At 43.9% G+C, this 25,811-nt stretch overlaps 1 protein-coding gene across 3 annotated transcripts in view; it reads right to left on the bottom strand.

Moving 5' to 3' along the window:
* Positions 1 to 18,619: 18,619 nt before the first annotated feature.
* FBXO32 (F-box protein 32) overlaps positions 18,620 to 25,811 on the bottom strand; it is a 33,682-nt gene continuing 26,490 nt past the window's right edge. For all 3 annotated transcript variants that reach the window (XM_039524958.1, XM_039524960.1, XM_039524959.1), the window contains exon 9: positions 18,620 to 23,840. In XM_039524958.1, coding sequence (XP_039380892.1) covers positions 23,751 to 23,840 — 90 coding nt within the window. In that variant the 3' untranslated portion in view covers positions 18,620 to 23,750. The remainder of the gene's footprint in view (positions 23,841 to 25,811) is intronic.

The raw sequence follows: 25,811 nt of genomic DNA on the forward strand, positions 1-25,811 counted from the left end.
TTTGCAGGCTGTAAGTGTACACTAAATATTTGACATTTGTGCTAACCAGGGATTGAGACGAGCAGAGTCTCCAGTGAGCTGGGCTCCTGTAATTTATGTTACTTAATTGCAGGAAATCCTCATGTGGGTTGGTTCTATGTAATACCAATCTTCCCAGAAGAGGCTATATCTGGAACGTTAACATTGCAATAAGGCAGGAGTTATTATATGTTATTTTTTTAAAATGGCCTACACAGTAAGAATATGGTAGTTATCTCAGCCTTCCCTTCTTTTTAATATGTAATTTTGGTGGCACTGTTCCCGTTGCCCTAGCTCTGTTGTTTAAATGGCAGTGCACCAGTTTATGTGTGGAGCCGTCCAAAGAAAATGTTCTGTGGCAGCAACACAGCTTTTAACTATTGCTTCTACAGCTCTAGATGCTGCTATTACTTCTAACTTGTGGGAACAAAGCAAGGACTTCCCAGCACATGTTTACATCTAATCTAATCTGTTATACTGCACTCATCACAGTGCACTTCACTATATGGAGCATACACATTAATATTTATAGCCACATTCTCAATAGAAGAATAATAAAGTAGGCACAGCAGAATGACACAAAGTTTAGAAATAGTATTTTTTTCTTTTAGATGACAGGCTATTTCTTCAACAATTCAAACTTTCCAGGACAAATTCTACCCTGATATAAGTAGAAACGAGTTGACTGATGTCAGAGCCACATTTGCTTGTACCAGAGCTGCGTTTGACCCTACACGTCTTGCACAGAGTAAATGTAGTCGCTTTGCATCATTAGTTAGCGGGGGAGGTTCTAATCTCAGTTACATCAGTGTGAATCTAGAGGAAGTCCAGTGAAGTCAATAGAGTTACTCCAGATTTACAGAGTAACTGAAAACAAACATATACCCCCGTGATTCTGGTAGCCTCCCTCTCTTCTTTCAAAACCCTCCTTAAAAATCACTTCTTCTGCCAAGCTCCCAGCTGCCAACCCCATTCTGGTGGAAATGCTGCTGCTGAATTGCTGCTATCAGACCTTCACTCTGAGGCCCAAATCCAGGGACCCAGCACCTAGCCCAAGTAGGCTTTGTGCTGGATACCTCTCTAGGGACAGGAGGGGAAGTTATCCTCCCCCTACAAGCTGTGGAGTGGTGAGGCAAATGTAAGCAGGGGAATGGTCCTGCTATTGTGGGGAACTTTCCTGGCTTCTGCACTACCCCAGTGAAGCGGGCTAGCGAAAGGATCTGAGTCATCGCTCCCACTTCCTTTACCCAGAGGCCTCCCTACTCTTGAGGCCTCCCCTTCCACTCTCCTGTCTGGCAGAGTCCTCGTAACCCCAGCAAGGCTGGGCCCAGGATTCCTGGGGGGCTCAACCCCCAACCCTGCTGTGCTCACCTGGGACAGGGGTTGGGTGTCCCCACTCCGGGGTACTCTCTCTGCACTGGGCACCTCCCTGACCCACTGATCATTTCATACAATTTAAAGCAAATGCAAGTTGTTTAATTAACGATTAATTAAAAAAAAGAATAAGGAAAAATGGGAAAGGTTAAAGGAAAACACATCACCCTGCTCTGTTGCAGGGAACGTTACAAACAGTGTCTCTGGACATCAGGGCACTTCACAGTCTGTTCCTTGTAGGTCCCAGGTCTCCTTCTCAGGCCCTGGCTGTGCTGCAGGGATACTGTGGGTTGGACACTTGCAATGGTTGTGGCCACACCGCTCCAGGCTTTGGCTGGTGGGACCCTTCTTCCCAGTGTCAGTCCCCTGTCGGGTTAAGATCCCCCTCCCAGTCTGGCCTGCAAGGACCCTTGGCTGGGGGTGTCTTTCTGCACTGGGCCCTTTGCACAAGGTCCCCCCCTTGGCTGGCCCCAGTTGCTCACCACACCTGGCTCTGTGCTGCTGCTCTGCTCCCAGCACAGAATCTGCTCCCTGGGCTGCTTCTGTGACTCTGCTCCCAGCTCTGAACTGCTTCCTGAACTCTTTTCTGGCCCTTGTGGATCTGGCCAGGCTCAGCTCTCCAGCTCAGCTTGGGCCCCTGCTTTCTCCTTAGCTCAGCCCCACTCTGCCTGACCCAAGTAATTCCAGCTCACATGAGGGATGGGACCCACCCGGCCTCCTGACTCCCTGATTAGCCTGCCCCTCCTGTCAATCAGGCTCAGAGGCTGAGGCTGACCTGGAGCATTGGCCTCTCCCCAATCTTTTAGTACTGGGAGCTAGCCAACCAAAACACCCCCACTGAATGTTAGTAAGAGGGCAACAGTCCCCTTACACAAACACGCTGACTTAACCAGTAAAATCACAGCTATAATCAGTAATGAATTTGTTCTGTAGCCAACTATATTCTTAGGATCCACAGCACAGATCGGAGATCCAAATTAGCTCTAGAATCATTATTGTGACTCAGCTTATGTTCAGTACTGGAAAAAATGGGAAAATATATTTATCGATACCCTTAACCTTCAAACTCGGTTCTGTGTTTGCACAGCACCTAGAACAATAGGGCACTGGTCCATGACAGGGGCTCCTAGGCACTACCACAATTACCACAAATTGCCACAAGTACTCCTGTTCTTTTCACAAATAATAATTAACAACAACAATGTTTGCAGGTAAGCAAAATGACGGGCTTGGAGCACTCAGTTATTCCTCACAAAACTGGATAACTAAAGCCTTGCCAGGTGGCAGGACAGAACTCATTTGGTTAATAACATTTGGAGGGTGATTTATAAGGGTCAAACAGTGCAGCCATCAATACTGATGGATTTTATCAAGCCGAACCTTTCAAGCTTTCCATCTGCTGTTTTGCTACATCACTCAGACAAGCCACTCGTTCATTGTTAACTTAGGAAAATAATGACAAAAGCTGATTAAGTATTAACCAGGATGCAAGATCCTAGCTGGTGTCATTCCTTTTGAAACATGATACAGGATATGGATTAGGGGGTGGAAGGAGAAATACACTAGGTAGATGCGAGTATTCAATAGGGAGAAGGGGAATTACTGAAATTTTTACTCTCAAGCAAGTGGTGTATATTTGGCTTGCCTGCATGGCTGTCATCTCTGACCATTGATCTCAGAGGTTGTATGATAGTACCAGTTTAATGTCACATTTGTGAAAACTAATTTGCACTTGCATAACACTTTTCATCCATCAGTCGCAAACTCCTGTTAACGTCCTGTGACATCAATGGGTTGTGCATGTCAGGACAGCTAAGACTAGCATTAATCCTGTTTTACAGGTAGTGGTCTTGGTGATAAGAGAACCTGGACAAGATAGAGATGTTGAGAAACTGAAACTGATTAAGATAAATTTTCAAGGGTGTGTGTGTGTGTGTGTGTGTGTGTGTGTGTGTGTGTGTGTGTGTGTGTGTGTGTGTGTGTGTGTGTATATATATATATAATTAAAAGAGGTCGAAGACTAGATTCCTGCAGGAAGATAAGCAGACAGTACAAACACTGACAAATATTTGCAAAATACAATAATGCTTTAAGACCTTGGTTTGAGCTGTTCTATCTCCATTTTTTTTACAGCCTTACTAACGTTGCTGTACAGTTAGCTACAATATTGTTCCAGCATATTGTACACCACAAATTCATATTCCCTAGAACTTAAAAAATAATGATAACATGAAATAAATGAACGTGCTTAGTGAGGCCATAATCCTTGCCTTCCACACTCAAATCAGATACTGGAGCCAGTGGGCTGGGCAATGAAGGCAGGATCACAGCTTAAGTGTGAAACGGAGCAAGATAATTTTGAAGACTTTGTTGCTCTATTATGGGGACATTTGCTTTGCTGCCAAGCACACATTGTGTGCAGAGATTGTAAACATTTGGCTCCAGTAAAAGTTCCAACAAAGAAGACGAGTTTGATGAAAAGATAAACATGGATCTCTGTGATGTTGCCTAACAGCACAAGGGCTATTGCCTCCCAAAGAGCTGCATTTCAATCAACTAGCCCCAGTTACCACCACATTAATTATAGTTACACCGATGTTAGTGGGAATGAGTATGGGGCCCCCAAAATGGTCCTAAAAGATAACACAATATGTTTTGAGAGATATAGAGTCTGCGGCAGAGGAGCCACATTCTTACACCCACCAACCATAATGTTCACTGTGTCTCTCTGTGGAGGTTTCTTCCTCCAGAGGACAAGTTCTTCAGCCTGTCAGACCCAGCTCATCCTTCCCAGGGTTTCTGAAATTCAGGGAGGTCTCCGGCTTTGTACAGCAGCAACCCAACAAGAGCCTGTTCTACCTGCCAGCCAGCTGCAGACTCCTTCCTGCCTCACAGCACTAGCACAACCTACTTCCTTCCCACTAGGTGGAGCTGCAGAACACAGGGTTTCCTCTTGAACAGGGCAGTGTGCTGCAATCCACTGTCATAAGGTTCAGAAAATTCATATGCTGCAATTTGTATATATTAAAGATGCTGTTGGGACTGCTTGCCTTTAAACAATTCATCTGGCCCTCCAGTTCTCTCGCTCAAACACACACACACAATTTTATGCCATAGATAAATTAGTCAGACTTGACAAAAAAAAGACCAAAAAAAAAAAAAAAAGACCAAAAAAAGAGACATTTTTATTGTATAAATAGAAATATATAAAGAATCTATGTATGTAAATTTTTGATGTTTTACTCATTTTTCTGTGGCTTTCATTTATCTTTCTTTTACATTGCATTGCAGTTATGCCATTTAAATATATATATATATATATATATATATATATATATATACACAATTGAAGTGAAACAATATCGAGGAGACATCCATAAATCCACCTGTCACTAGAAACCCCTTCATGTAAAAGCTTGACTATACAGCTAAGCCATGCATCATGCACCGAGGCTCTAAAAACTACAAACACTTAAGCACATGAGTGGCCCCATTGAAGTCAATAGAACTCCCCATATGCTTAACTTACACCACACATGCAGGTATTTGCAGGATTAGGATGCAAGTGCGTTTTCACAGGGAAAGTGCATTCCAGAACTGCAGGTCTTCACAACTCTGGTGATTTTGTCACAAAGCTCACAAGATTTGGTGTTTCTGGGAAAGCTCCAGATGCTGTTTCACTGGACGCTTGCACTATTCACAGCTTAGCTCCCCAAAGAAGCAGTACATGCCTGTTTACCACTGGAGCTCACCACTCTGCATAACATACAGCATTCACATGAGATCACCACTCTGCATAACATACAGCAGTCACATATGTTTATAGTGAGAACAAGTAAAAAATTATTTAACAAAACATAGAGATTCAAGTGATAGTAAACTAGAAGTATTAGAAACGTGGTTATATATAAAATCATAACACGCATTCTAAAATCTAGACTTAACTAGATACTTTCCTGTCTTATAGAGTAATGTTCACCCAAAGTTCTTCCAGTGTTTTACAGACAGGCTTGACTATGATCTTCTGTCCATGAGACAAGTCAGGCTTTCCGTTCTTATGTCCTCGATGGAAGATCCAGAGCACTTGTTTGCATCCCCAGATACATCAGAACAATCCATTGTCCGTATTCATAAACAGGATGCCTCCCTGCTGGTTGTTTTTCATGAATACTCTTTTCTTGTGGATTTTGCAATCTCTTAATCAGCATCTGGCTCTGTATTCAAATAGGCCTCCATGGAGACACACAATACACAATGACCCAAATGGGAGATTAGCGTCTGTTACCCTCAGCCTGAAAGGAACATGTCACCTTCTGGTTTCCTGCCATAAGAATATAATTTCCAATATAGGTACATGTTATGGGATGTACTTGCCTCTTGTGAGCATCCCCTGGCCAAGTGCGTGTGTCTGCACTCTCTTTCTACCTGTTTGTGGTGGTTCTTTGCTGACTCAGTCCTCCGGCCAAGACACACACAGTCTGTATGTGAAACAAAAACAAAGCAAACCACTTCCGGGGTGCAAGTCCAACAGGGGCCTCTCTCAGTGCCCTCCGTAATGCCTCTCTCAAGTTGTCCCTGCTCCGGTATGGAGCAGTGCCCCAGGGCTCCCTCCCTGGAGGCAATGTCTTTACCCTCTCAGCGCCTTTCTGGCCCCAGCTCTTCAGCTGGGCCACTAAAAGAGTTTAGTTCCCCTTCTGGGTGTATCAAAGTCCAGGCCACTTTTCCAGTGGCTGGTGGGGGGAACTCGGGCCCGCCTTTTACTCCAGGTCCCAGCCCAGGGACCCTATAGATAACAGCCGTCCACCATGTCCCCTTAAATAAACTGTGTTGCTGCTACAAATTCCCTGGGCCACTTCCCCATGGCTCCACCACATTCTTCACCCTTACTTCAGGGTCTTGTCCTGGTAGCGTCCCAGCTGCCAGCTTGGAGCACCATCCATTCTCCTCCAGCTCTAGCAAGGAACTGAACTCGCTCTGTCCCTGCAGCTCTTCTTATACTAGCTTGCTGGGTCCTGACTGGCTGCTTCCCACATAGCTGCTGTAAGCAGCTTGGAGAATCTCTCTATTGACCTTTTCTGGGGCAGGGTGTGGCAGGGCCTCCAGCAGGTGGCCTCAGGGCCTAGTTCACCCCATCACCGTACATAACTCCTTAAATGTTCCCCTTACATGCATTTCAGAATGGTTATGATGACCACTGTGTTACTGGCGCTCAGTAGCTTCCTCACATGCCACCATTTAGGGAATTATTATGCTTATAATTGGTCCAGTGGATCCCTGTAAAACTTTATGCACACCCCTTGCCCTCTGCCAGTTGGCAACAGGAGGTCCCCAGGTCATGGGGTGGAGGGGGGAAGAAGTCCTGGCTGGTGTTTCTGTTGGGGAGGAAGTTGGGAGAGGTCCTGTTTGGTCCCAGTCTCTCCAGTAGGAGCAGAGGGGGACAGTCCCAGTATCTCTGGTAGGAGCACAGCAAGGGAGAGGTCCTTGTCTCTCCAGTAGGAGGGGAGAGGGAAGATTGGAATGTATTGGAGACAATTTTTTATTTCAGAAGCTGATCATTTTTTAAAGTTTGTGGAAACAGAGAATGATAAAAATGCAGCTTTTCCACAGGGGCTGAAAGAAGGGAATTATCATAGGGGTGTAATTAAGGGCACAATTTGGTTCAGTATTTTCTGTGAAATAATTCCCTATGGAAAAGCTTCCTTTTTATTGTTCTCTATTTCCTCAAACTTTAAATAATTCTCTGACGTAAACCAATTTTTTCCAAATGGTCACATGCTGTCAAGGTTCCTCCCCCACTCTGAACTTTAGGGTACAGATGTGGGGACCTGCATGGACACTTCTAAGCTAACTACTAGCTTAGATCTGGTAACACTGCCACCATCCAGAAATTTCAGTGTCTGGATCACTTTCTGTCCCCCCAAAACCTTCCGCTCCCTGGGCAGCCTTGAGAGGCTTTTTCACCAAGTTCCTGGTGAACACCCATCCAACCCCTTGGATCTTAACACAAGGAGAATTTAACCATCTCCCCTCCTTTCCCCCACCAATTCCTGGTGAGTCCAGAGCCAATCCCCTTGGATCTTAACACAAGGGGAAAAAAAATCAGGTTCTTAAAAAGAAAGCTTTTAATTAAAGAAAGAAAGGTAAACATTATCTCTGTAAAATCAGGATGGAAAATACTTTACAGGGTAATCAGATTCTTATGACCCAGAGGAACCCCCTCTAGCCTTAGGTTCAAAGTTACAGCAAACAGAGGTAAAATCCTCTCAGCAAAAAGGAACATTTACAGGTTGAGAAAATAAACATAAGACTAACATGCCTTGCCTGTGCTACTTACAAGTTTGAAACATGAGAGACTGATTCAGAAAGATTTGGAGAGCCTGGATTGACGTCTGGTCCCTCTTAGTCCCAAGAGCGAACAACCCCCAAAACAAAGAGCACAAACAAAAGACTTCCCTCCATCAAGATCTGAAAGTATCTTGTCCCCTTATTGGTCCTCTAGTCAGGTGTCATCCAGGTTTACTGAGCTTCTTAACCCTTTACAGGTAAAAGAGACATTAACCCTTAACTATCTGTTTATGACACATGCTATAGCTAGAAGAGAAAAGGTTAAATTCTCCTTTCATACTATAATGTAATTCCTTTTCTGTTTTTCCACAACTGTCTAGAGACAGATCTAACAGGCATTAACCCTTAATCCCATCATTGGGTTAAAATTGAGGGTATAGTTATAAAAAGTGTGTGGTAAAAGAATGATTGTAGGTTTCCACCTAGATCCATGAGCCAGTTATTTTAGAAAAAGAACCAAAGAAAACTGCTATTTCAACATCAAAAGTTTCAACAACAAAACAATATAAAATAACAAAACAAACTCTGATGACCCATTGCATGGAAAGTCCCGTCCCTCTGCAGGAGGCATATTTATCTGGATTTAGACTTCAAGATATAACCAAAAATAAATGAATAATTACAGTTTTGGAGCAAGATCTGTGAAAAGACTGGGAAAAGATAATTTAAGATGTAACCACTGAAAACAATGGCACACCTGTTTGAAGTCCCTCTGGATCCTTTCAGAGTAAGGAGACCACTTGTTCGGTTTTATCTCTTTTTGAGTGGTCTGTCCCCCATCCGGTACTGGGCCAAAACTGGATGTGGTTTTGTCCAGTATCACACAGGGGATGCCATTTTGAACAGTGTGCTGTGCTGCTCCACCCCCATCAGCATGAACTCATACACACACTGCATGCAAGGTCAGGCTGGTGGGGTAGGGGAGCACTCAGTTGAAAATGGCATCCCTTGTATGGTCTGATCTCGCATGTAGTGGCAGGGTTACGCAGGCAGTGGCAGGTCTGTGCTGTTCCCAGACGTGCCGAAGTGTCTGGTATTCCAGGAACATGTGAGTGGCCACGCCGTATTTCAAAGGTATGCTGAGTAGATAGATCTCTGCATAGTCTATGCTGGCTTTGAAGGACTGCAAGGCCTATGATGCAATTGTGGTGTCCTCTGGGACTGCACTGAGCTTCCTGTGTCAGAGACTGCTGCAGAGGGTCGACGGCCTCCATCCAGTGGGCCAGTAGCTGGAACAGAGAGCTGCTGCTCCCCTTCGAGTCCGGGCCGAGGAGAAGCTGTGACAGAGCCCTGTTGTTGAGTTGCTGAGGCTGAAGACATGTGACCAGGGTTAAGACTACACTACATCTGATGACTTGTTAGTGCTGATCCCTAGCTCATAGATGTCTTCTCCACAACTAGCCATTGAGAGTGGACGCTGGCGGCTGGCGGTTGTCGGTTGAACAGCAGGTCTGACTTTGGCTTACAGACAGATGAAGAAAGGGTGGGTTACCCTTGGGCTGTGGCTCTCTAATGTAACAACTGTTACTGCCAGTTGTACTGTGCAACCTAAGCTGGTCATGGTACAAAATTGCCTCACTCCTTGTTTCACCTGGGCTGCCTTTGCCATACTTACAGAATGTTTTCCTTTGGCCTGAACTGCTCAGCCTAATGCAAGAGAGGGCCCATAAGCTTACGGGAGAGTGAGCACTCAGGGCTGAGGTGGATCTGTGTATAATGCCACGAGAATCTGTGACTCTCAACTTTTCCAGACTACTGTACCCCGTTAAGGAGTCTGATTTGTGTAGCGTACCCCAAGAGTCACTTCACTTTAAAACTTGTTGCTTACAAAATCAGACATAAAAATACAAAAGGATCACAGCACTCTATTACTGAAAAATTGCTTACTTTCTCATTTTTATCATAGAATTATAAAATAAATCAGTTGGAATATAAATATTGTACTTAACATTTCAGTGTATAGTATATAGAGCAGTATAAACAAGTTATTGTCTGTGTGAAATTTTAGTTTTTTACTGACTTTGCTACTGCTTTTTATGTAGCCAGTTGTAAAACTAGGCAACTATCTACGTGCGTTGATGTACCTCTGGAAGACCTCTGTGTACCCCAAGGAACGCGTGCGTACCCCTAGTGGAGAACCACTGGGTTAGGTTTTTGTTGCAACTTGCTATTGAAAACTGCAGCCATTAGCAGAGCTATTGCAGTGCCACCTACTGGGTATAGACATAATAGAAATCTATATTAACTTGCATTTTTTATTGTATGTTTTTAGGATAATTTAAGTAAAAGTGTGTTGGTTTTATTTTACATGTTTATTGCCTGCATAAGATCCGTTATTTATATTTTTGATCCTGCAGACAACCAAGGTACACCAACAGGTATATACAGTGCCTCCCCAGGTGAGGGCACCACCAACTATAAATATTTATAGGAGTAAGAGTCCTACTGCAGAGAGGTAACTAGAGGATTCCTACCTAAGTGCCTATCTCAGCTGGGACCACCAGGATCTCCATTATCCTTAATGACCTAAGGTGCCCAGGCAACATGTGAGAGTTGGTACATTTTCCATCTTAGTTTCTTCTCAGAAAGCAAAGGATACATGTACACTGCAAAAGAAACAAACAAACAAAACCCTGAGGCAATGAGTCTCAGAGCCCGGGTCAACTGACGTGAACTCGCACAATGGGGCTAAAAATAGCAGTCTAGACAGACCCGCTCAGGCCAGTGCGTGGGCTCTGATGCCCACAAAGAACAGCAAAGATAGAAGTCAATCAAGCAGACAGTATGATGAAGGCCTAAAGAGCAGTTGGTATCTAAGAATGCGGAGGAATAGACATTCCATTTCAGTTTCAGAATTCCTGCTTTCCTCCCACTTCCTTCCTCCCAGCTTTTCTGCCATCAGTTCAAGGCCAGTTCTGACCACGACTTAAATGATCCAAGTAAAACATTAACATTAGATTGTTTATTTTACAAGTACAGAATAGTACACTATAAGAAACGAAATGGATGCAATTTTGTCTTTTCAATTAGAGAAGGAATTTAAACCCCCAGGATTTACTTATAGAACTTTTTGGAACTTTTTTTTTCCTTGCAGAAGATTGATGAAAACTAGTGCTGTCAAGCAATTAAAAATTAATTGTGATTAATCGCGCAATTAAAAATATTAATTGCAATTAAGCGCGCTGTTAAACAATAATAGAACACCATTTATTTATATATTTTTGGATGTTTTCTACATTTTCAAATATATTGATTTCAATTAAATATCTCGCAACGCTAGCTACAACAGTGCCATGCGAACGCCTGTTCTCACTTTCAGGTGACATTCTAAACAAGAAGTGGGTAGCATTATCTTCTGCAAATTGTAACTACATTTGTTTGTCTGAACAACTGGCTGAAGTAGGACTGAGTGGACTTGTAGGCTTTAAAGTTTTATATTGTTTTATTTTTGAATGAAGTTATTTTTTGTACATAATTCTACACTTGTAAGTTACACTTTCAGGATAAAGAGATTACACTACGGTACTTGTATGAGGTGAATTGAAAAATACTATTTCTTTTATCATTTTACAGTGCAAATATTTGTAATAAAAATAATAATATAAAGTGAGCACTGTACACTTTGTATTCTGCACCGTAATAGAAATCAATATATTTTAAAATGTAGAAAACCATCCAAAAATATTTAATACATTTCAATTGGTATTCTATTGTTTAACAGTGCAATTAATCACAATTAATTTTTTTAATCGCGATTAATTTTTTTTAGTTAGTCGTGTGAGTTAACTGCAATTAACCCTAATGAAAACAAAAAATAGTTACCAAAAATTTCAGTGGAAACTTTTGCTTTTTTGTTGAAAAAAATATTTTGGTTTTTGGTTTTCTGATTAAAAAAAATTAAAAATGTTCAAGGAAGGGCACTTGCTATTAAAATTGTAATTTAGTTGAAAACCTAATTTTCCAGAGAAAAAAGATTCAGCAAGAATAAAATCCCTATGAAAAATACCAGAGGCTTCAAATAATTTCAGTGTGAGTCTTCGGCTCAATGCAGGGTGTGATGGGACCCCCAGGGACCCACTATTACTGAAACTGTGGGACTGCTCTGCCCCTTAACTCTTCAGCCTGGGTTGTTGCTCACAAAGCTATGCCAGTGACAAACAGCAAACCTCTTGAGGTGCTGTAATCACTCAGCCATCAGCACGTGGAGACCCACACCCAGCTAAATTGCCACTCATGAATTATACAGAGAGAGGCACCAGGCAGTTACCCCGGTCCCCAGCATTGCACCCTAGAAATATGACATCTTACACTGCTCAAGACTCCCTTGGACAGTGCAAGGTCATTAATTAGTTTGCCACTTCAACAAAGGGTAGTAGCTATGCAGCAGCCCTTGTTAAGATGAGCTGAGATTCCCCAAGCATTTCAACCAAACCCACACTGTTTTAGATAAAATATAAAACAGATTTATTAACTACAGAAAGATAGGTTTTAAGTGATTATAAGTAGCAGGCATAAAGATCAAAGTTGGTTATATAAGAAATAAAAATAAATTTGCAATCTAAATTCTACAGACTAAGCAAGATTTGAATCAAACAATTTCTCATCCTAATAGATGTTAGCAGCAGATCACAGTTCTTAATACACAGATTGAATTCCCTTTCAGCCTGGGATGAATCTCCCCAGTTCAAAGTCTTTGTTTCCAAAGCAATCTTCAGGTTTTGAGAGGGGAGAGGAGAGAGGCCAAATGATGATGTCATTGTCCCCTTTTATACTTTCTTCCAGCTGCTAGAAAGATCCTTGCTGTGAGGTTGGGATTAGGCAGCCCCCATTGTGTACGTGCCCTTTCTAAGATGTTTCTAGGCAAGTGGATTCTTCTTGATGGGCCATCAACACATGTCTGGCTGGTCCTGATGTAAATCTGTCTTACTAGGTGCTCCTTTGTTGCCACTGAAAGACTGGCCGTGGGCATCTTCCAACCTCACAACATATTTCAGTAACACCCACATAGCAATACTTAGTAACTTCAGGTACAATGGTAACACACATAATTGAACAGGGTAGTCATGTTCAATGGAGCATGACTTCTCAAATGATACCTCACAAGGCATACTTTGTACAAAACATATACTCATATCACAGGGATGGATATGGGGTTTCCAGGGTGCTATTTTGAGGTACAGTGTTACCCAGGGGTAAGTGGGTGATATATAAGGGGCCAGGCTAAAGGATCTAATGGTCTCCTCTAGCCTTAAACTCTATGAAAGAGGCATCAACATACACTTCTATCTGTTTGGAGCACTAAGAAGGGGTTTCTGGGGTTGTGGTTTAATTGCACTATTACTATGTGGCCATAGGTGTACTGATGGAATCACTCCACTCCAAATACCATGGCCAGAAGTTCTTTTTCTATTTGTTTTATATTGAGCCCAGACAAGATAATGGAGTGGCTGAAACAGGACTTGATTAACAAAGAATTAAAGGATGGTAATATGATTAATGCCGATCAATATGGGTTTATGGAAAATAGAGCCTGCCAAACTAACATTTTTTTATTAGATTACAAGTTTGGTTGATAGACTTCTGTAAGGTGACTTGGTAACATAGGACATTTTGATTAAAAACTAAAATGATATAAAATTTACATTTGTACACGTTACATGGATTAAAAGATGGCTAACTGATAGGTCTCAAAATGTAATTGTAGATGTAGAATTGCCATCAAGTGGGTGTATTGCCAGTGAGGGCCCAAGCGGTTGGTTCTTAGCCCCATGATATTTAACATTTTTATCAATGACCTGGAAGAAAACAAAATAATCACTGATAAAGTTTGCAGATGACAAAAGAATTGGGGGAGTGGTAAATAATGAGTAGTAATAAATATTGGGGTAGTGGGTAGCCGCCATGTGAGATGGGAAGATGACTGCTTCAAGGTGTGGTCATCTTCCCATGCAAGCCTCAGGTCCAATTGGCCCCTGATAAGGGCTGCTGCTCAGGATAACGAGCAAAGGCCAATGATGGACCCAGCAGACGTGAGCCAGGCTCCCCAACAGTGGTGAAGGTGGAGGAGCCACAACTATGGATGTGTGAATCACATAAGCAGAAGGAAAGCTAGATCTTCGCAACCGTCATTCATGCTCTCAGGAACTGACTGCATCTGGCAGAAGAGTTCCTGGGAAGGGAGATGGTGTCCCCAACAATAAAACCCCTCTATGTCTTCCCATTTCCGAGGAGGCACAGTGAATTCAAGGGATAATTGACCATGACAACAGCACCAGGATTAAAGCCCCCTTATTACCAACTCCAGGAGGCGGACCGTGCTCTGCATGCATAGGACAGATGTGACCTAAACCTCACTTAGGGAAACTACAGGACTGCTCGGGCTCCTAGGACTGCTGTGAGGCTTGAAGCAGTGGTGAGCTTCAGAGTGGTGCAGATTCCTCTGCCTTGTTCCCCAATATGGTAAAATAATGGTTTTACTTTCCTGCTATCATCCTCCTACATGGCCAGGTCTCTGTATAGCTCAAACTTCTTTCACTGTGTACCTTTGCTGGGCTAGATTTCTGTCTGTAAAATCTAGAGCTCTGGGGGCTTCAGATTGAGTTCTGTGGCTCCTGCTGCCAGCTGCTGCACTTCAGAGAACTCCCTGGTCAGATGCTGCCACCATGTTTCGTTCACAAAGTACAAAGCTGACTGCAGGTTAAGTTGAACAAATGAAACTTTATTAACTCCTGTGGACTGCTCTGCCCATGTGGCTGAATTGCTTCCAGCCTAAGTCCCCACAGTCCCTGTCCCACTGTGTCTTGTCAATAATAGTCCCTCCAGGGAACACTGGCCCTCTAATTCCAGGTCCACTGATCATGAGACATTGTGTAAGAACCTGCAGGACTATAAGCTGGGCCCAGGGCGCTTCTGGGCAATTGATGCCTCCACATCTCGCCACGAGGCTTAGGCTGGGCTCCTGTGAGAGGACCCTGTGAGGCTGAGCTCAGCAGGAAATACGGTCCAGGAGGACCTGAATGGCAGCTTTTCACAGCCCACTGATTGGATGGCACCAGTATTTAAGTCAGGAAGTCATAACGGGGAGCTGTCTGAACAACAACATAGACTGCCTTCCTGGCTTTGCTCCAGACCCCACTTGTGGGAGACCCTAGACTCGGGCTTCTGAACCTGCCTGCCTCCTGATTCTTGGTTTGCACTTTGGCCTGTCATGGACAGTAACCAGGGCTGCCCAGAGGTGGGGCAAGTGGAGCAATTTGCCCCAGGCCCCGGGCACTGCAGGGGTCCTGCTAGCCGCTCTGGGTTTTCAGCGGCACTTTGGCGGCGGGCCCTTCACTCGCTCCGGGTCTTCGGCGGCGGGTCCTTCAGTGCAGCAGAAGAGTCGGAGTGAGTGAAGGACCCGCTGCTGAAGTGCTGCCAAAGCCTCGGAGCGCCGCCTGGTGAGTACAAGTGCTGGGGGAAAAAAAATAAAGCTGCAATCGGCAGCACTTAGGCTGCTCTACCGCCGCCGCTTCATTCTCTGGCGGCAATTCAGCAGCGGGTCCCTCTCAGAGGGAAGGACCTGCTGCCGAAGACCTGGCCCTACCCTAGGCCCCCTGAATCCTCTGGGCGGCCCTGCCAGTAACCTAACCCTACTTGCCTCCTGATGCCTGACTCTTGGTTTGCCCTCTGGCCTAACCTGGACTCTGACTTCCTGGTACCTGATTCGGTCTGATTCTTGACTCCTGCTCCAACCACTAGATCTGACTGCCCATATTCTGGTCATGACAGTTTGCTCAGACATCTTTGCCCTCCTGACCCCTCAATCCCATCCAACCCCTCCACAGCTGATGGAAGGGGCAGGCTGCCCTCCAACCAGCGGCCAAAACCCTTCTGATCCCCTTCTGGCTAAAACCCACACCAGACTTGTGGAGACGATTGGTTGGTCACCCCTATCATTGGGACCAGTGACACAAAAGCCATAATGTAAGGACACTGAGAAACAGTATGCCTTGATGTGATCCGTTCCCCATTCTACCTGATAATTCTTGGCATTCCTTGGCTGGAGTGGCATGACCTGTACATCTCCTGGTGGTGGCGGAGCATTAGCTTCTCCACTGAATACTGTCAGAAAGTAACAAAGCAATCAATCTCCAACTGACCCATACCCAGGGCTCCAGGATGGCAGCAGAACTCTGAACAGCAGGGGCTAGCCATATGGGAGTGGCCCCAGGCCAGAATCACAAGTATCACAACTACCTGGATGGGTTCAAAAAGAAAAATGCAGAGTCACTACCCCCGCACAGAAACTACGACTGCCCTATAGACTTACAGCCAGGGCAAAAGTGCCTTACGGACAGATATACTTCATTTCTGAACCAGAACTGGAGACGCTCCATGGGTACGTCCAGGAAAACTTGCCAAGGACTTCATTCGGTGGTCTACGTCTCCAGCAGGGGCACCAGTTCACTTTGTGAAGGAGGAGGATGGGTCATTATGCCTGTGTGTAGACTATCACACACTGAACTATCTCCACCACATATAACCCCCAAACAGCTGGGCAAACTGAACAGGTGAACCAAATACTGGAGCAGAACTTAAGGTGCTTTGTAAATTATCATTGAGATAACTGGTCCATGCTCCTGCCATATGCAGAGTTTTCTTACAATAGTGCTGACTGTGCCTTCACAGGTCAGAGCCCCTTCTTCACTAATGATGGGTTCCATCCCTGTTTCCACCCAGTGTTACCAGCAGCCTCCCTGCATCCAGTGGCCATTCACTGGATCCAACAGATCCATCTCATTCAGAAAGAGCTCAAGAACCACTGAGAAGAGGAGGAGGAGGCCTACAAAAGGCATGCAGATGGTTGGCAACAGGAAGTGCCAGCATTTACAGTAAGCCAAAAGGTGTGACTTGCTGCCAAAAGGTGTGACTTGCTGCCAAACACCTCCAAACTAGGTGACCTTCGCACAAATTGGACCACCAGTTTCTGGAATCTGTCCTGATATGCCAGCAAATTAACCCAGTTACCTTCAAGCTCCACCTTCCCGTTTCTCAAAATACACCTAGTTTTCCAAATCACCCTTCTGAAGCCCTACACTGAGACCCCCTTCCCTGACTTAACTACATTGCTTCCACCACCAGTAGAAATCCAGGGTTATGAGGAATACAAAGTGCATGACGTCCTCAACTCCTGATGGCAATGCATGTCTGTACTATCTGGTGGACTGTGGCGGCTATGGCCCTGAAGAACACACTTGGGAGCTTGCCTATGTCCACACCCATAACCTGTTGGATGAACTCCACAAAACTCACCCAGCCAAGCCTGACACCACCTCAAAGGGGGTGAAGGGGGGAGATGATGTAAGAACCTGCAGGACTAGAACCTGGGACTATGGGCCATTGGCACCTCCACATCACCACAGGAGGCTTAGGCTGGGTTCCCGCGGGAGGACCCTGTGAAGCTTGGCTCAGCAGGAAATGCTGCCCAGCAGGACCCGAGTGGCAGCTCTTCACAGCCCCTGATTGGCTGGCACCAGTATTTAATCCAGGAAGCCAGGATGGGGATCTGTCTGAGCAACAACAGACTGCCTGCATCTGCTCCAGACCCTGCTCATGAGAGACCCTAGTCTCTGACTTGTGACCCTGCCTGACTCTCGGTTTGCCCTTTGTCTTATCTTAGACTCTGACTCTCAGTACCGGATTTGGCTTGACTCCTGTTCCGACCACTAAATAGAACTGCCCACATTCTGGTTGTGACAAACTTCCTAGTATACTGGCTTTCATGGATCTCATTCTCAGGCACCTATCTCTCCCCATTCATTGCATAGGGCACCTGGGCACCTAACCCAGGTTTTGTGCATTCCATTGTTGTTCCAGTGATTTTCTGGGTGCCTAAAAGTTAGGCTTTGAAACACTGAGCGTTGCAACACCTATGGCCCTTTGTGGATCCAAGTCCTAGGCCCCAGTTAAGCAAAACACTTACATAAGTAATTCCATTGACTTTAATGGAACTTGAGCAAGAGATTTGCTGAATCAGGGCACTAAGCATGTTTTTTCCTGCCCCCAATTTAGAAGAAATCTAGCACCTTGAAGACTGCTACCTATGGGGTTTTAGCTACACAGCCCCTGCTAACTTAGTGCAGAAGTCTCAGAGTAAGTTTTCCCAGTCTGTCCAAAGGTAATTGTAGAGTTTCTGGAGATGGGTTTCAGAAACCTCTGATACGCTTGCTCTGAAACTTGTAAACTTACGTCTTTTTGTGCACAAAACCCACTATTTTCTCCCATTTCCTAGTATATATTTTGAAATCCAACCAGGCATCCTCTTCTATATAATCTTCCTGTCTCAATGACCATGATGCTGATCCCATTTGTCATTCAGTTATTTGTCTTCCTGAAGAGTTAACATGTCAGGCTAAGGTAGTCCTTGTGTATATTCCCCATCATCTGATCAGACACCTTCTTTCTGATCATGCAGTCCCAACTTGGGCTAAAGTCCTTTTGATTTCCATTGGAGTTTTGCCTGATTAAAAGTCTTCAGGTTCCCAGGGCCAGAAGATACATTGCTTATATAATTCCCCAACTTGGAGTACCAATGTGGAAACTACATAGCTTGGAAGCAGCTGGATACATGTGAATCATAACTTATTTAAGGTGAAATATGAGCCTTTGCAAGGCCTATTCATCACTTACGTCCCATTTAACCATTGACCTTTTGTTGGCCCTTACTGAAGACAATTGCATTAACCTTTTCTTTTGATTTACAACAAAACAGTGGATTTATCCATTCTGGGTATTACCACAGCACCTGTTGCCATGGTATTTAAGATAGACTTGCAGGTGAGTCTTTCAAATTTACATTTGCGAAAAGCCTACTCAGAAAGCAACAAACAACTAAATGCCAAGGTTCACATTGTTTGAACATTTATTGCAATTCAGTGTCAAAGACATTTTAGAAAAATACATCACTGTTTGTACCAAACCGCTGTAAAAATCAGAGCTGAACATGCAAAAAAAAAAAAAGTGTGTGCAAATAATTTATACGGAAGGATTTTAATCACACAATAATATTAAATAGGAGTCTTAATACACAAGGTATGCTTTTCACTTCATACCTTATCTAGTTACAGCTTTATTTAAAAAGGAAAAACAAGCTTCCTTTTCACATATAAGCAGGTATTCATTATTACTGCAGATTAGCCCCTAAAACATTAGTACATTTGCAATTTCTAATTAAACTGTTAACTCTGGAGCTGCCCTGTTGGCACTATATGCAGCAAGTGAGAGCCAAAAAGGGCCAGATTACCCTCAGTTACAGCAGCGGGGTCACCCGGGTGAAAGGGCTGTGTGCGCTCTACAGAGTGCCAGAACAGGCGTGTTACTTAGGTGTTCACGCTATTAATATAGTGGAGACTGTCAAGAAGAGGAAAGATTTACTGTCTTTGGGGCCAGACCCTGCAGAGAGCTGAATGATCCAGAGCATCTTCCACTACCAATGATGTCAGTGGGAGTGGGGAGTACTAAAGAGGTGCTGAGTACATTGTAGATTAGGCTCCACTTAGGAACTTCTCAACCTCAGAGGCAGCAGAGGGCTAGTCAGCTCAGAAGAAGGGACCTTTACAAGAGCCATTACATGTAGAAGGAAAGCATTTATAAAAAGCTAGCTTGTCTGTACACGTTACTGTGCCTAGACGACAAGCAGAACTCCAAATGCTATAGGAAAACTTTTAAACTGATTACCCATCATATCCACAGAGAGGGTGTGTTTTTGCCAACAAGCCAGCAAGTGAGACTAGCGTTTTAATTTAAAGCTATTTTTTGGCAAGGTGCTGATCTGTGAGAAGAAGCTGTGCAACAGGTTACTAAGAGCCCCCCAAAAGTACATGATGGTTTATTGTAGCGAACAGAAGGTTTAAGCATGAGACATCATCCAAGATTTATTAGGTACTCTACAGTATTTGAAATGATCCTGGTTTATTTCAGTTGTAGCTACTAAGGGCCAAAGAATTGGCTGGGCAGAAAAAGCTAGTTTACTACCTGTGTATGTTCTAGGAGTTGGTTGTGCAGCCAAACAGAAATGGGAACACAAACATTAGTCACTACAGGAGTTCAAAACAGGGGGATAGCAATCTTCCCATTTACAGAACGTGGTATGGTGCAATTAAACGTTTACATATGAAGCATGTCTGTAGAGCAGTACAAGGGTTCCTAACGATTTTACAAAACAGAAGTAATACAATTAAAAAAAATCAAGATAAGATGAGGTGCACACATTTCATAATCAAACATTAAAATACCAAACCATCATTAGTATAAACTGCTCAGCTTATGTACAACTGAAATTCAGCATCTTGAAGTGACTGTCAAATTCAAATAAAACTCACTCACCTCCCCCAGGAAACTGAAATGCAAAATTCTCCTCTCTTCCTTCCCATGCCCCCTCCACTGTATGGAGTGGTTTTAAAATATCAGTACTGAGCCATATTCAGCTCTGTTGCACCAGTAAATGCGGACCAACTCCATTAGCTGCAATGGAATCACTCTGCATTTATGATGATAAAGGCAGAACACAGACCTTGTTTCATAGTATTGAAACTAATGAAATCCTAACGGCAACCCAGGTGAAAGGCTGTTTGGAAAGATCATCATCACCGATGTCACGTTCAGACACAGAAAGCCTGTTTTCAACTTACAACAACTTTGCCAGAATTACCCTGAAAATAAGGAGGTCCCTTTTATGCCAGAGTAGCCTTGCACCTTCCTACCTCGAACCCACTGTTACCGCTCAGTTTTCATTCTCCTGTCAGCCCACGTCATGCAGATGCAAATAATCTACTTAAATAAAACCGATGCCTTTGTAAGTGGTCAGGCGAAGGTATCTGGGCACAAACAGTGGTTGTTAAAAAGGAATTGTTTGACTCTCTACAATATTTGACAGTAATAAACCATTTTGGGAATAGGGAAGACTCATGAGGAGATCGATATCAGTAACGACTGCAGCAATACAATAATAATAATGAGGCAAGTTCTATTTCTTTCTTTAGCAGACTCATTTAATAAGTTATACTCCTTAATAGCATGCATTACGTTTGGTTTCACGCTGTAGGTCTCTGCCTCAAGTAACCGCGTAAGAATAGTTTTTCTTGAAACAACACAATCTGAAAATGTCAACGTGTAGACAAATGTTTCACTTAAGGCCCATGTAGTGCTTTCAAATCAGAACCTGCACTTTAAACTTCAACTGCTTTACCAAACACTAGCTAATTGATCCTTACAGTGGGGCACTGCAATAAGTAGTTATTGTCCCCATTTTACAGACTGGAATTGGAGGCAGAGAGTGTTTTGCCCAAAACCACAGAAGGAAATAGTTGCACAGCCAGGACTAGAGTTCGTAAGTTCCTGACTCAGAACCCTGTGCTCAGACTATTATATATGGAATTTAACTCCAGAATCGGTCCTGGAGTTAAATTCACTTGATGTCAGTTTCACCAAGGAGGAACTTGCTCCAATAAATACAACCTAAAATAAGTATTTTACAGGTTGAAACACCAATTGCTGGTATGTCAAATTTGACATTGCAAATCACAACTTCTATTTAGGTTGGTTCACTGGGAGTAGATAGGGCAGATAGACGAGGAAGGGGAAAAAAAATCAGACCTCCAAGCAGAGGGCACAAAGGTTATAAGGGTACTTTTAACTGCTAGAGAAAGGATTAACATGGATCTTCACACACAACATCGCTACTTCAGTCACTTCCCTTAACACTCCTCTTTCATCAAGTCAAATTCCACACAACCTCACTGACATCAACAAGGGTTGCATGGGTGTGAATGAGAATAGAAGCTGGCCTCCCTTACTCAATTACACTAACTCCCACAACTAGAGTTTCATTTCTCCAGGTTAACTACCTCTGAATCACTTTCCACTCACATGAACATACACCCTCTCCCCCCTGAGTTCAAATTTACTCTTTTGACTCATCTTTGAGTTGAGAGCAGATGGAGGGAGGGCAAGGTCTCCGTCTTCAAACTATTTTATTCCCTTCTCTGCATAATGATTTCTGATGGGAGTGTCTCTTGCCCTGTCTCTGAAAGAGATTTCTGGAAGAACCAAACCTTCTGCCTTGGAATGCAACAACTGGCAGTTACTGTTAAAGCATTCTCCTGGATATCCCCTCACCAGGGCTGCAGTCCCCATCCCCACTATTCAATCTAAACACTCATTTTTCACCCCACAACTACTCAAAGAGCATGCAAAGTGATTTAGTTTGTAAAAATGCAAATACTGTTGCAAAAATATATATAAACAGCTGCAGAAAAGTGTTAGAGATCAATTATAAAACCTGTAAAAAAGGAACAGACTATTTAATAATTAAACTCAAGTAGTTCTTCCTGATTTATCCTGAGTATTCCTCTTCCTCGCAACTCTTTGTCCATACCATACAACCTATTAATGTTTGTCTTTCTTAGGCACCTTGCTTACGCGCTCTGCGTACAGTGTTGGGAAAGTGCTGTACGTGAACGCTGTGATAGGACAACTGCAAGGATTTTTCCTATGTAGGCTTTCCAAACTTTTATACATGGACTGGAATCTGCCAGATCAAGTTTGTCAAATTCATGAGTTATACATAATAAAGGAGATTAGAAGTTTGGCCATTAATTTCAGTGGGACCAAGATTTGTAAGCACTAATTCTCACTGTATCTCTGTTAATCTGGCACTGGCAGGGAGATGGATTAGGTCAATTATTTTCCATTTCTATGATACATAGAAATGATATGGGATGTCAGGTGATTAGAAATCCTATTTACCCTAAGGACTGACTGTACCCGTATTACACTAGGACTCTATGGCTGGCTTTCCTCGCTGCTCTTCCTGTTTCTAACAGCAGTTACAAACAAATAGTATTTATCTTACATGCTATGAGCCAGATCCTCAGTGAATGTAAACTCGCACAGTTCCACTGGCCCCAGTGGAGCTTTACCTATTTAGATGATCAGGAACCTGGTCCTATGGGGCTGAGTCATCTCTCAGTTACACCAGTTTTAACTTTATTTCAGTGGAGTTACATGGGGTAGGGAGAGTCAGACCCAGTGAACCAGATGCTGATCTCAGACAGGTGTAAATCCAGAGTAGATCAGGCCCCTTATTCATCCATCGTGCACCCTCCTTAAATATAAATCCTCACCCTTGGTTTGTTTTTTTGCTTAATCTTTTATAAAGACAACAAAATTAAAAGGAAGATGGAGTAAAATCTTAGGTATTTCTAAGTCGCTCATCATCTGGGCATTCAAGCACTGAGTACAGCAAGAAAACGAATTAAAAACGTAAGCATTAACATAAGAAGAAGTTTGCTTACGGTCATAAACATCATTTCCCTTTAAATCATTGTACAAAGTTTAATAGTTCACATTGCATAATGGATTGTTGTTTCAAAGGTACTCTATTTATTCGAGGTAGAAAATGGCGTGGTGTGTTATTTTCATTTTTAACTAGGATCAAATCCTAGATGTTATGCATATTTCTGAATGCATCCAATTTTTTTTACATACAAGTATTATTAAAACTCGTTGCAGGGAATTTTCCCCCATAAATATCATTTTTAAAAATGTCATATTTATAAATATCTATTGTAAATAAAACCAGATGGAGGAGCAGTTAAACAGTCCTAGTCTCAAACTGCTTTCTTTTCATTTATTAGAAACTGAAAAAAATATAGAACGTTTTTAAAGGGCCATGGGGCAAATTCAGTTTTAACTTCTAAACAGAAAGAAATTCCTGCCCTGTATCTTGTACTCGGATAATAAAAAGGTGACTTTTTACAACATTGCCTATACACGCCAGTCTTGTTAGAAGTCCATATTTCTTAAACATCGAACGTCAGCGAGCAATTTCACCTTTCGTCGCTAAGATCCTCTTGTTTGCTTGACTCAGGAGCTTCAAACAAACATCAACATTTACACTATTTACAAGTTCAGTGTCCAAGCTGAGCGCTATAAAGTGTCTTGTAGGAATAGAATATGCAGTGAAGAACCAGGGTTCAGAATCTGAACAAGTTGATAAAGTCTTGGGGTGAAAGAGAAGTGGAGCAGCTCTCTGGGTTGTTGGCTGTGCAAGGATGATCAGTACCCTGAAAAAAATAATCCGGTTAGAGAGGCTACAGAACTAGTGTCACAGCTTTAATTGGTTTAGCAATGCTCTGTGTGCCACGTGCCGCACATCCAGTTTGCAAACTGGTAGATTAGAGTACATAGCTGAGAATACAATAAGGTGAGTGCACAACTGGATGCAAAACTGTACTCAAAGAGTAGTTCTCAATGGTCCACTGTCAAACTGGGAGGATGTATCTAGTGGGGTCCCACAGGGGTCTGTTCTGGGTCAGGTACTATTCAATATTTTCAGTAATGACTTGGATAATGGAGTGGAGCGTATGCTTATAAAATTTGGGGATGATACCATGCTGGGAGGCATTATAAGCACTTTGAAGGACAAGACTAGAACTGAAAATGATTGTGATAAATTTGAGAATTGGTCTGAAATCAACAAGATGAAATTCAATTAATTACAAGTGCAGAGTACCACAGTTAGGAAGAAAAAAAATCAAATGCACAAATACAAAATGGGGAATAACTGGCTAGGCAGCAACACTGGTGAAAAGGATCTGGAGGCTCATAGATGACTCATGCCTCCCCATACTGGTGGGGGGGGGCGCACAATCTAAAGGGAAGGACACATGATCGCCCCACCTATCGCCTCTGCCCAGTGACCCTGCCCCCTGCACCCAGCCCAGGGCCTCCACGCTCTCCACTCCCCATGTTACCTGTTGGGGGAGGAGGGGCGCTCTGTCCTTCTCTCGCTGCGCCACCCCCCACCCCAGCACGTTTGGCTGCTCTCCTTGGCAGCCAGGCCCAGGCGGGGAGCGGGAGGGACCCACTTCTCATGCGGTTCAAGCTGGCTGCTCCGGCTCACTGCTCCGTGCAGTGCAGCAGCTGCCTGAGAGTGTCTGACTGGGGAGGCGGCGGTGGGTCTCTCCCTGGGCAGCAGTGGGTCAGTCCTGGGCCCGGCTGCTGGAGACAGGGGCCGAGCGAGCCAGAAATGTGCTGGGGAGGAGGGGGGGGGGGGAAGAGAGAAAGGAGGGGGTTCTGGCTCGCTCAGCCCCTGTCCCTGGCAGCCAGGCCCAGGTGTCCCCAGCCAGGCTCTCTCAGGCAGCTGCTGCGCTGCAAGGACCAGCGACCCAGAGTGGCTCGCATGAGAAGCAGCTGGTCCCACTCCCTCCGCTCCCTGCCCTGGCCCAGCTGCCAGGGATTGGGACTGAGCATGCTGGGGGGCAGGTGCAGCAGGAAGACAGAGCCCCTCTTCCTCTCTCCCCAGCAGGCCCATCTTGGGGGGCACTTGACCCCGCATGTCCCCCTATGCGTTGCCTCTGATGGGGGTCATAGTTGATGGCTCATATTCAGTTTGTGATCCATGTGATGTAGATTCAAAAACTGCTAATATTCTGGGATGTATTAACAGGAGTGCTGTATCTAAGACATGGGAGGTAGTTGTTCCACTCGGCACTGGTGAGGCCTCAGCTGGAGTACTGTGTCCAATTCTGAGTGCCACACACTAGGAACGACGTGGACAAATTGGAGAGAGTCCAGACAAGAGCAACAAAAATGGCAATAGGTTTAAAAAAACACCTGACCTATGAAGTAAAAAACAAACAAACCAACCCTGGGTATGTTTAGTCTTGAGAAAAGATGATTTGGGGATGGGGGAGAACGGACCCGGGAACAGTCTTCAAATATGTTAAGGACTGTGATCAGTTGTTCTCCATGTCCACTGAAGGGAGGACAAGAAGTAATCAGCTTAATATACAGCAAGGTAGATTTAGGTTAGATATGAGGGAAAAGTTTCTAACTGTAAGGACAGTTAAGCTCCGGAATAGGTTACCAAGGAAGGTTGTGGAATCCCCATCATTGGAGGTTTTTAAGAACAGGTGAGACAAACGCCTGTCAGGGATGGTCTAGGTTTACTTGGTCCTGCCTCAGTGCAGGGGGATGGACTAGATGAGCTCTTCAGATCCCTTCCAGTTCTACTCTTACAGAATTCTATAACA

This window comes from Mauremys reevesii, linkage group 2 (assembly GCF_016161935.1).
Source record: "Mauremys reevesii isolate NIE-2019 linkage group 2, ASM1616193v1, whole genome shotgun sequence".
NCBI lineage: Eukaryota > Metazoa > Chordata > Testudines > Geoemydidae > Mauremys > Mauremys reevesii.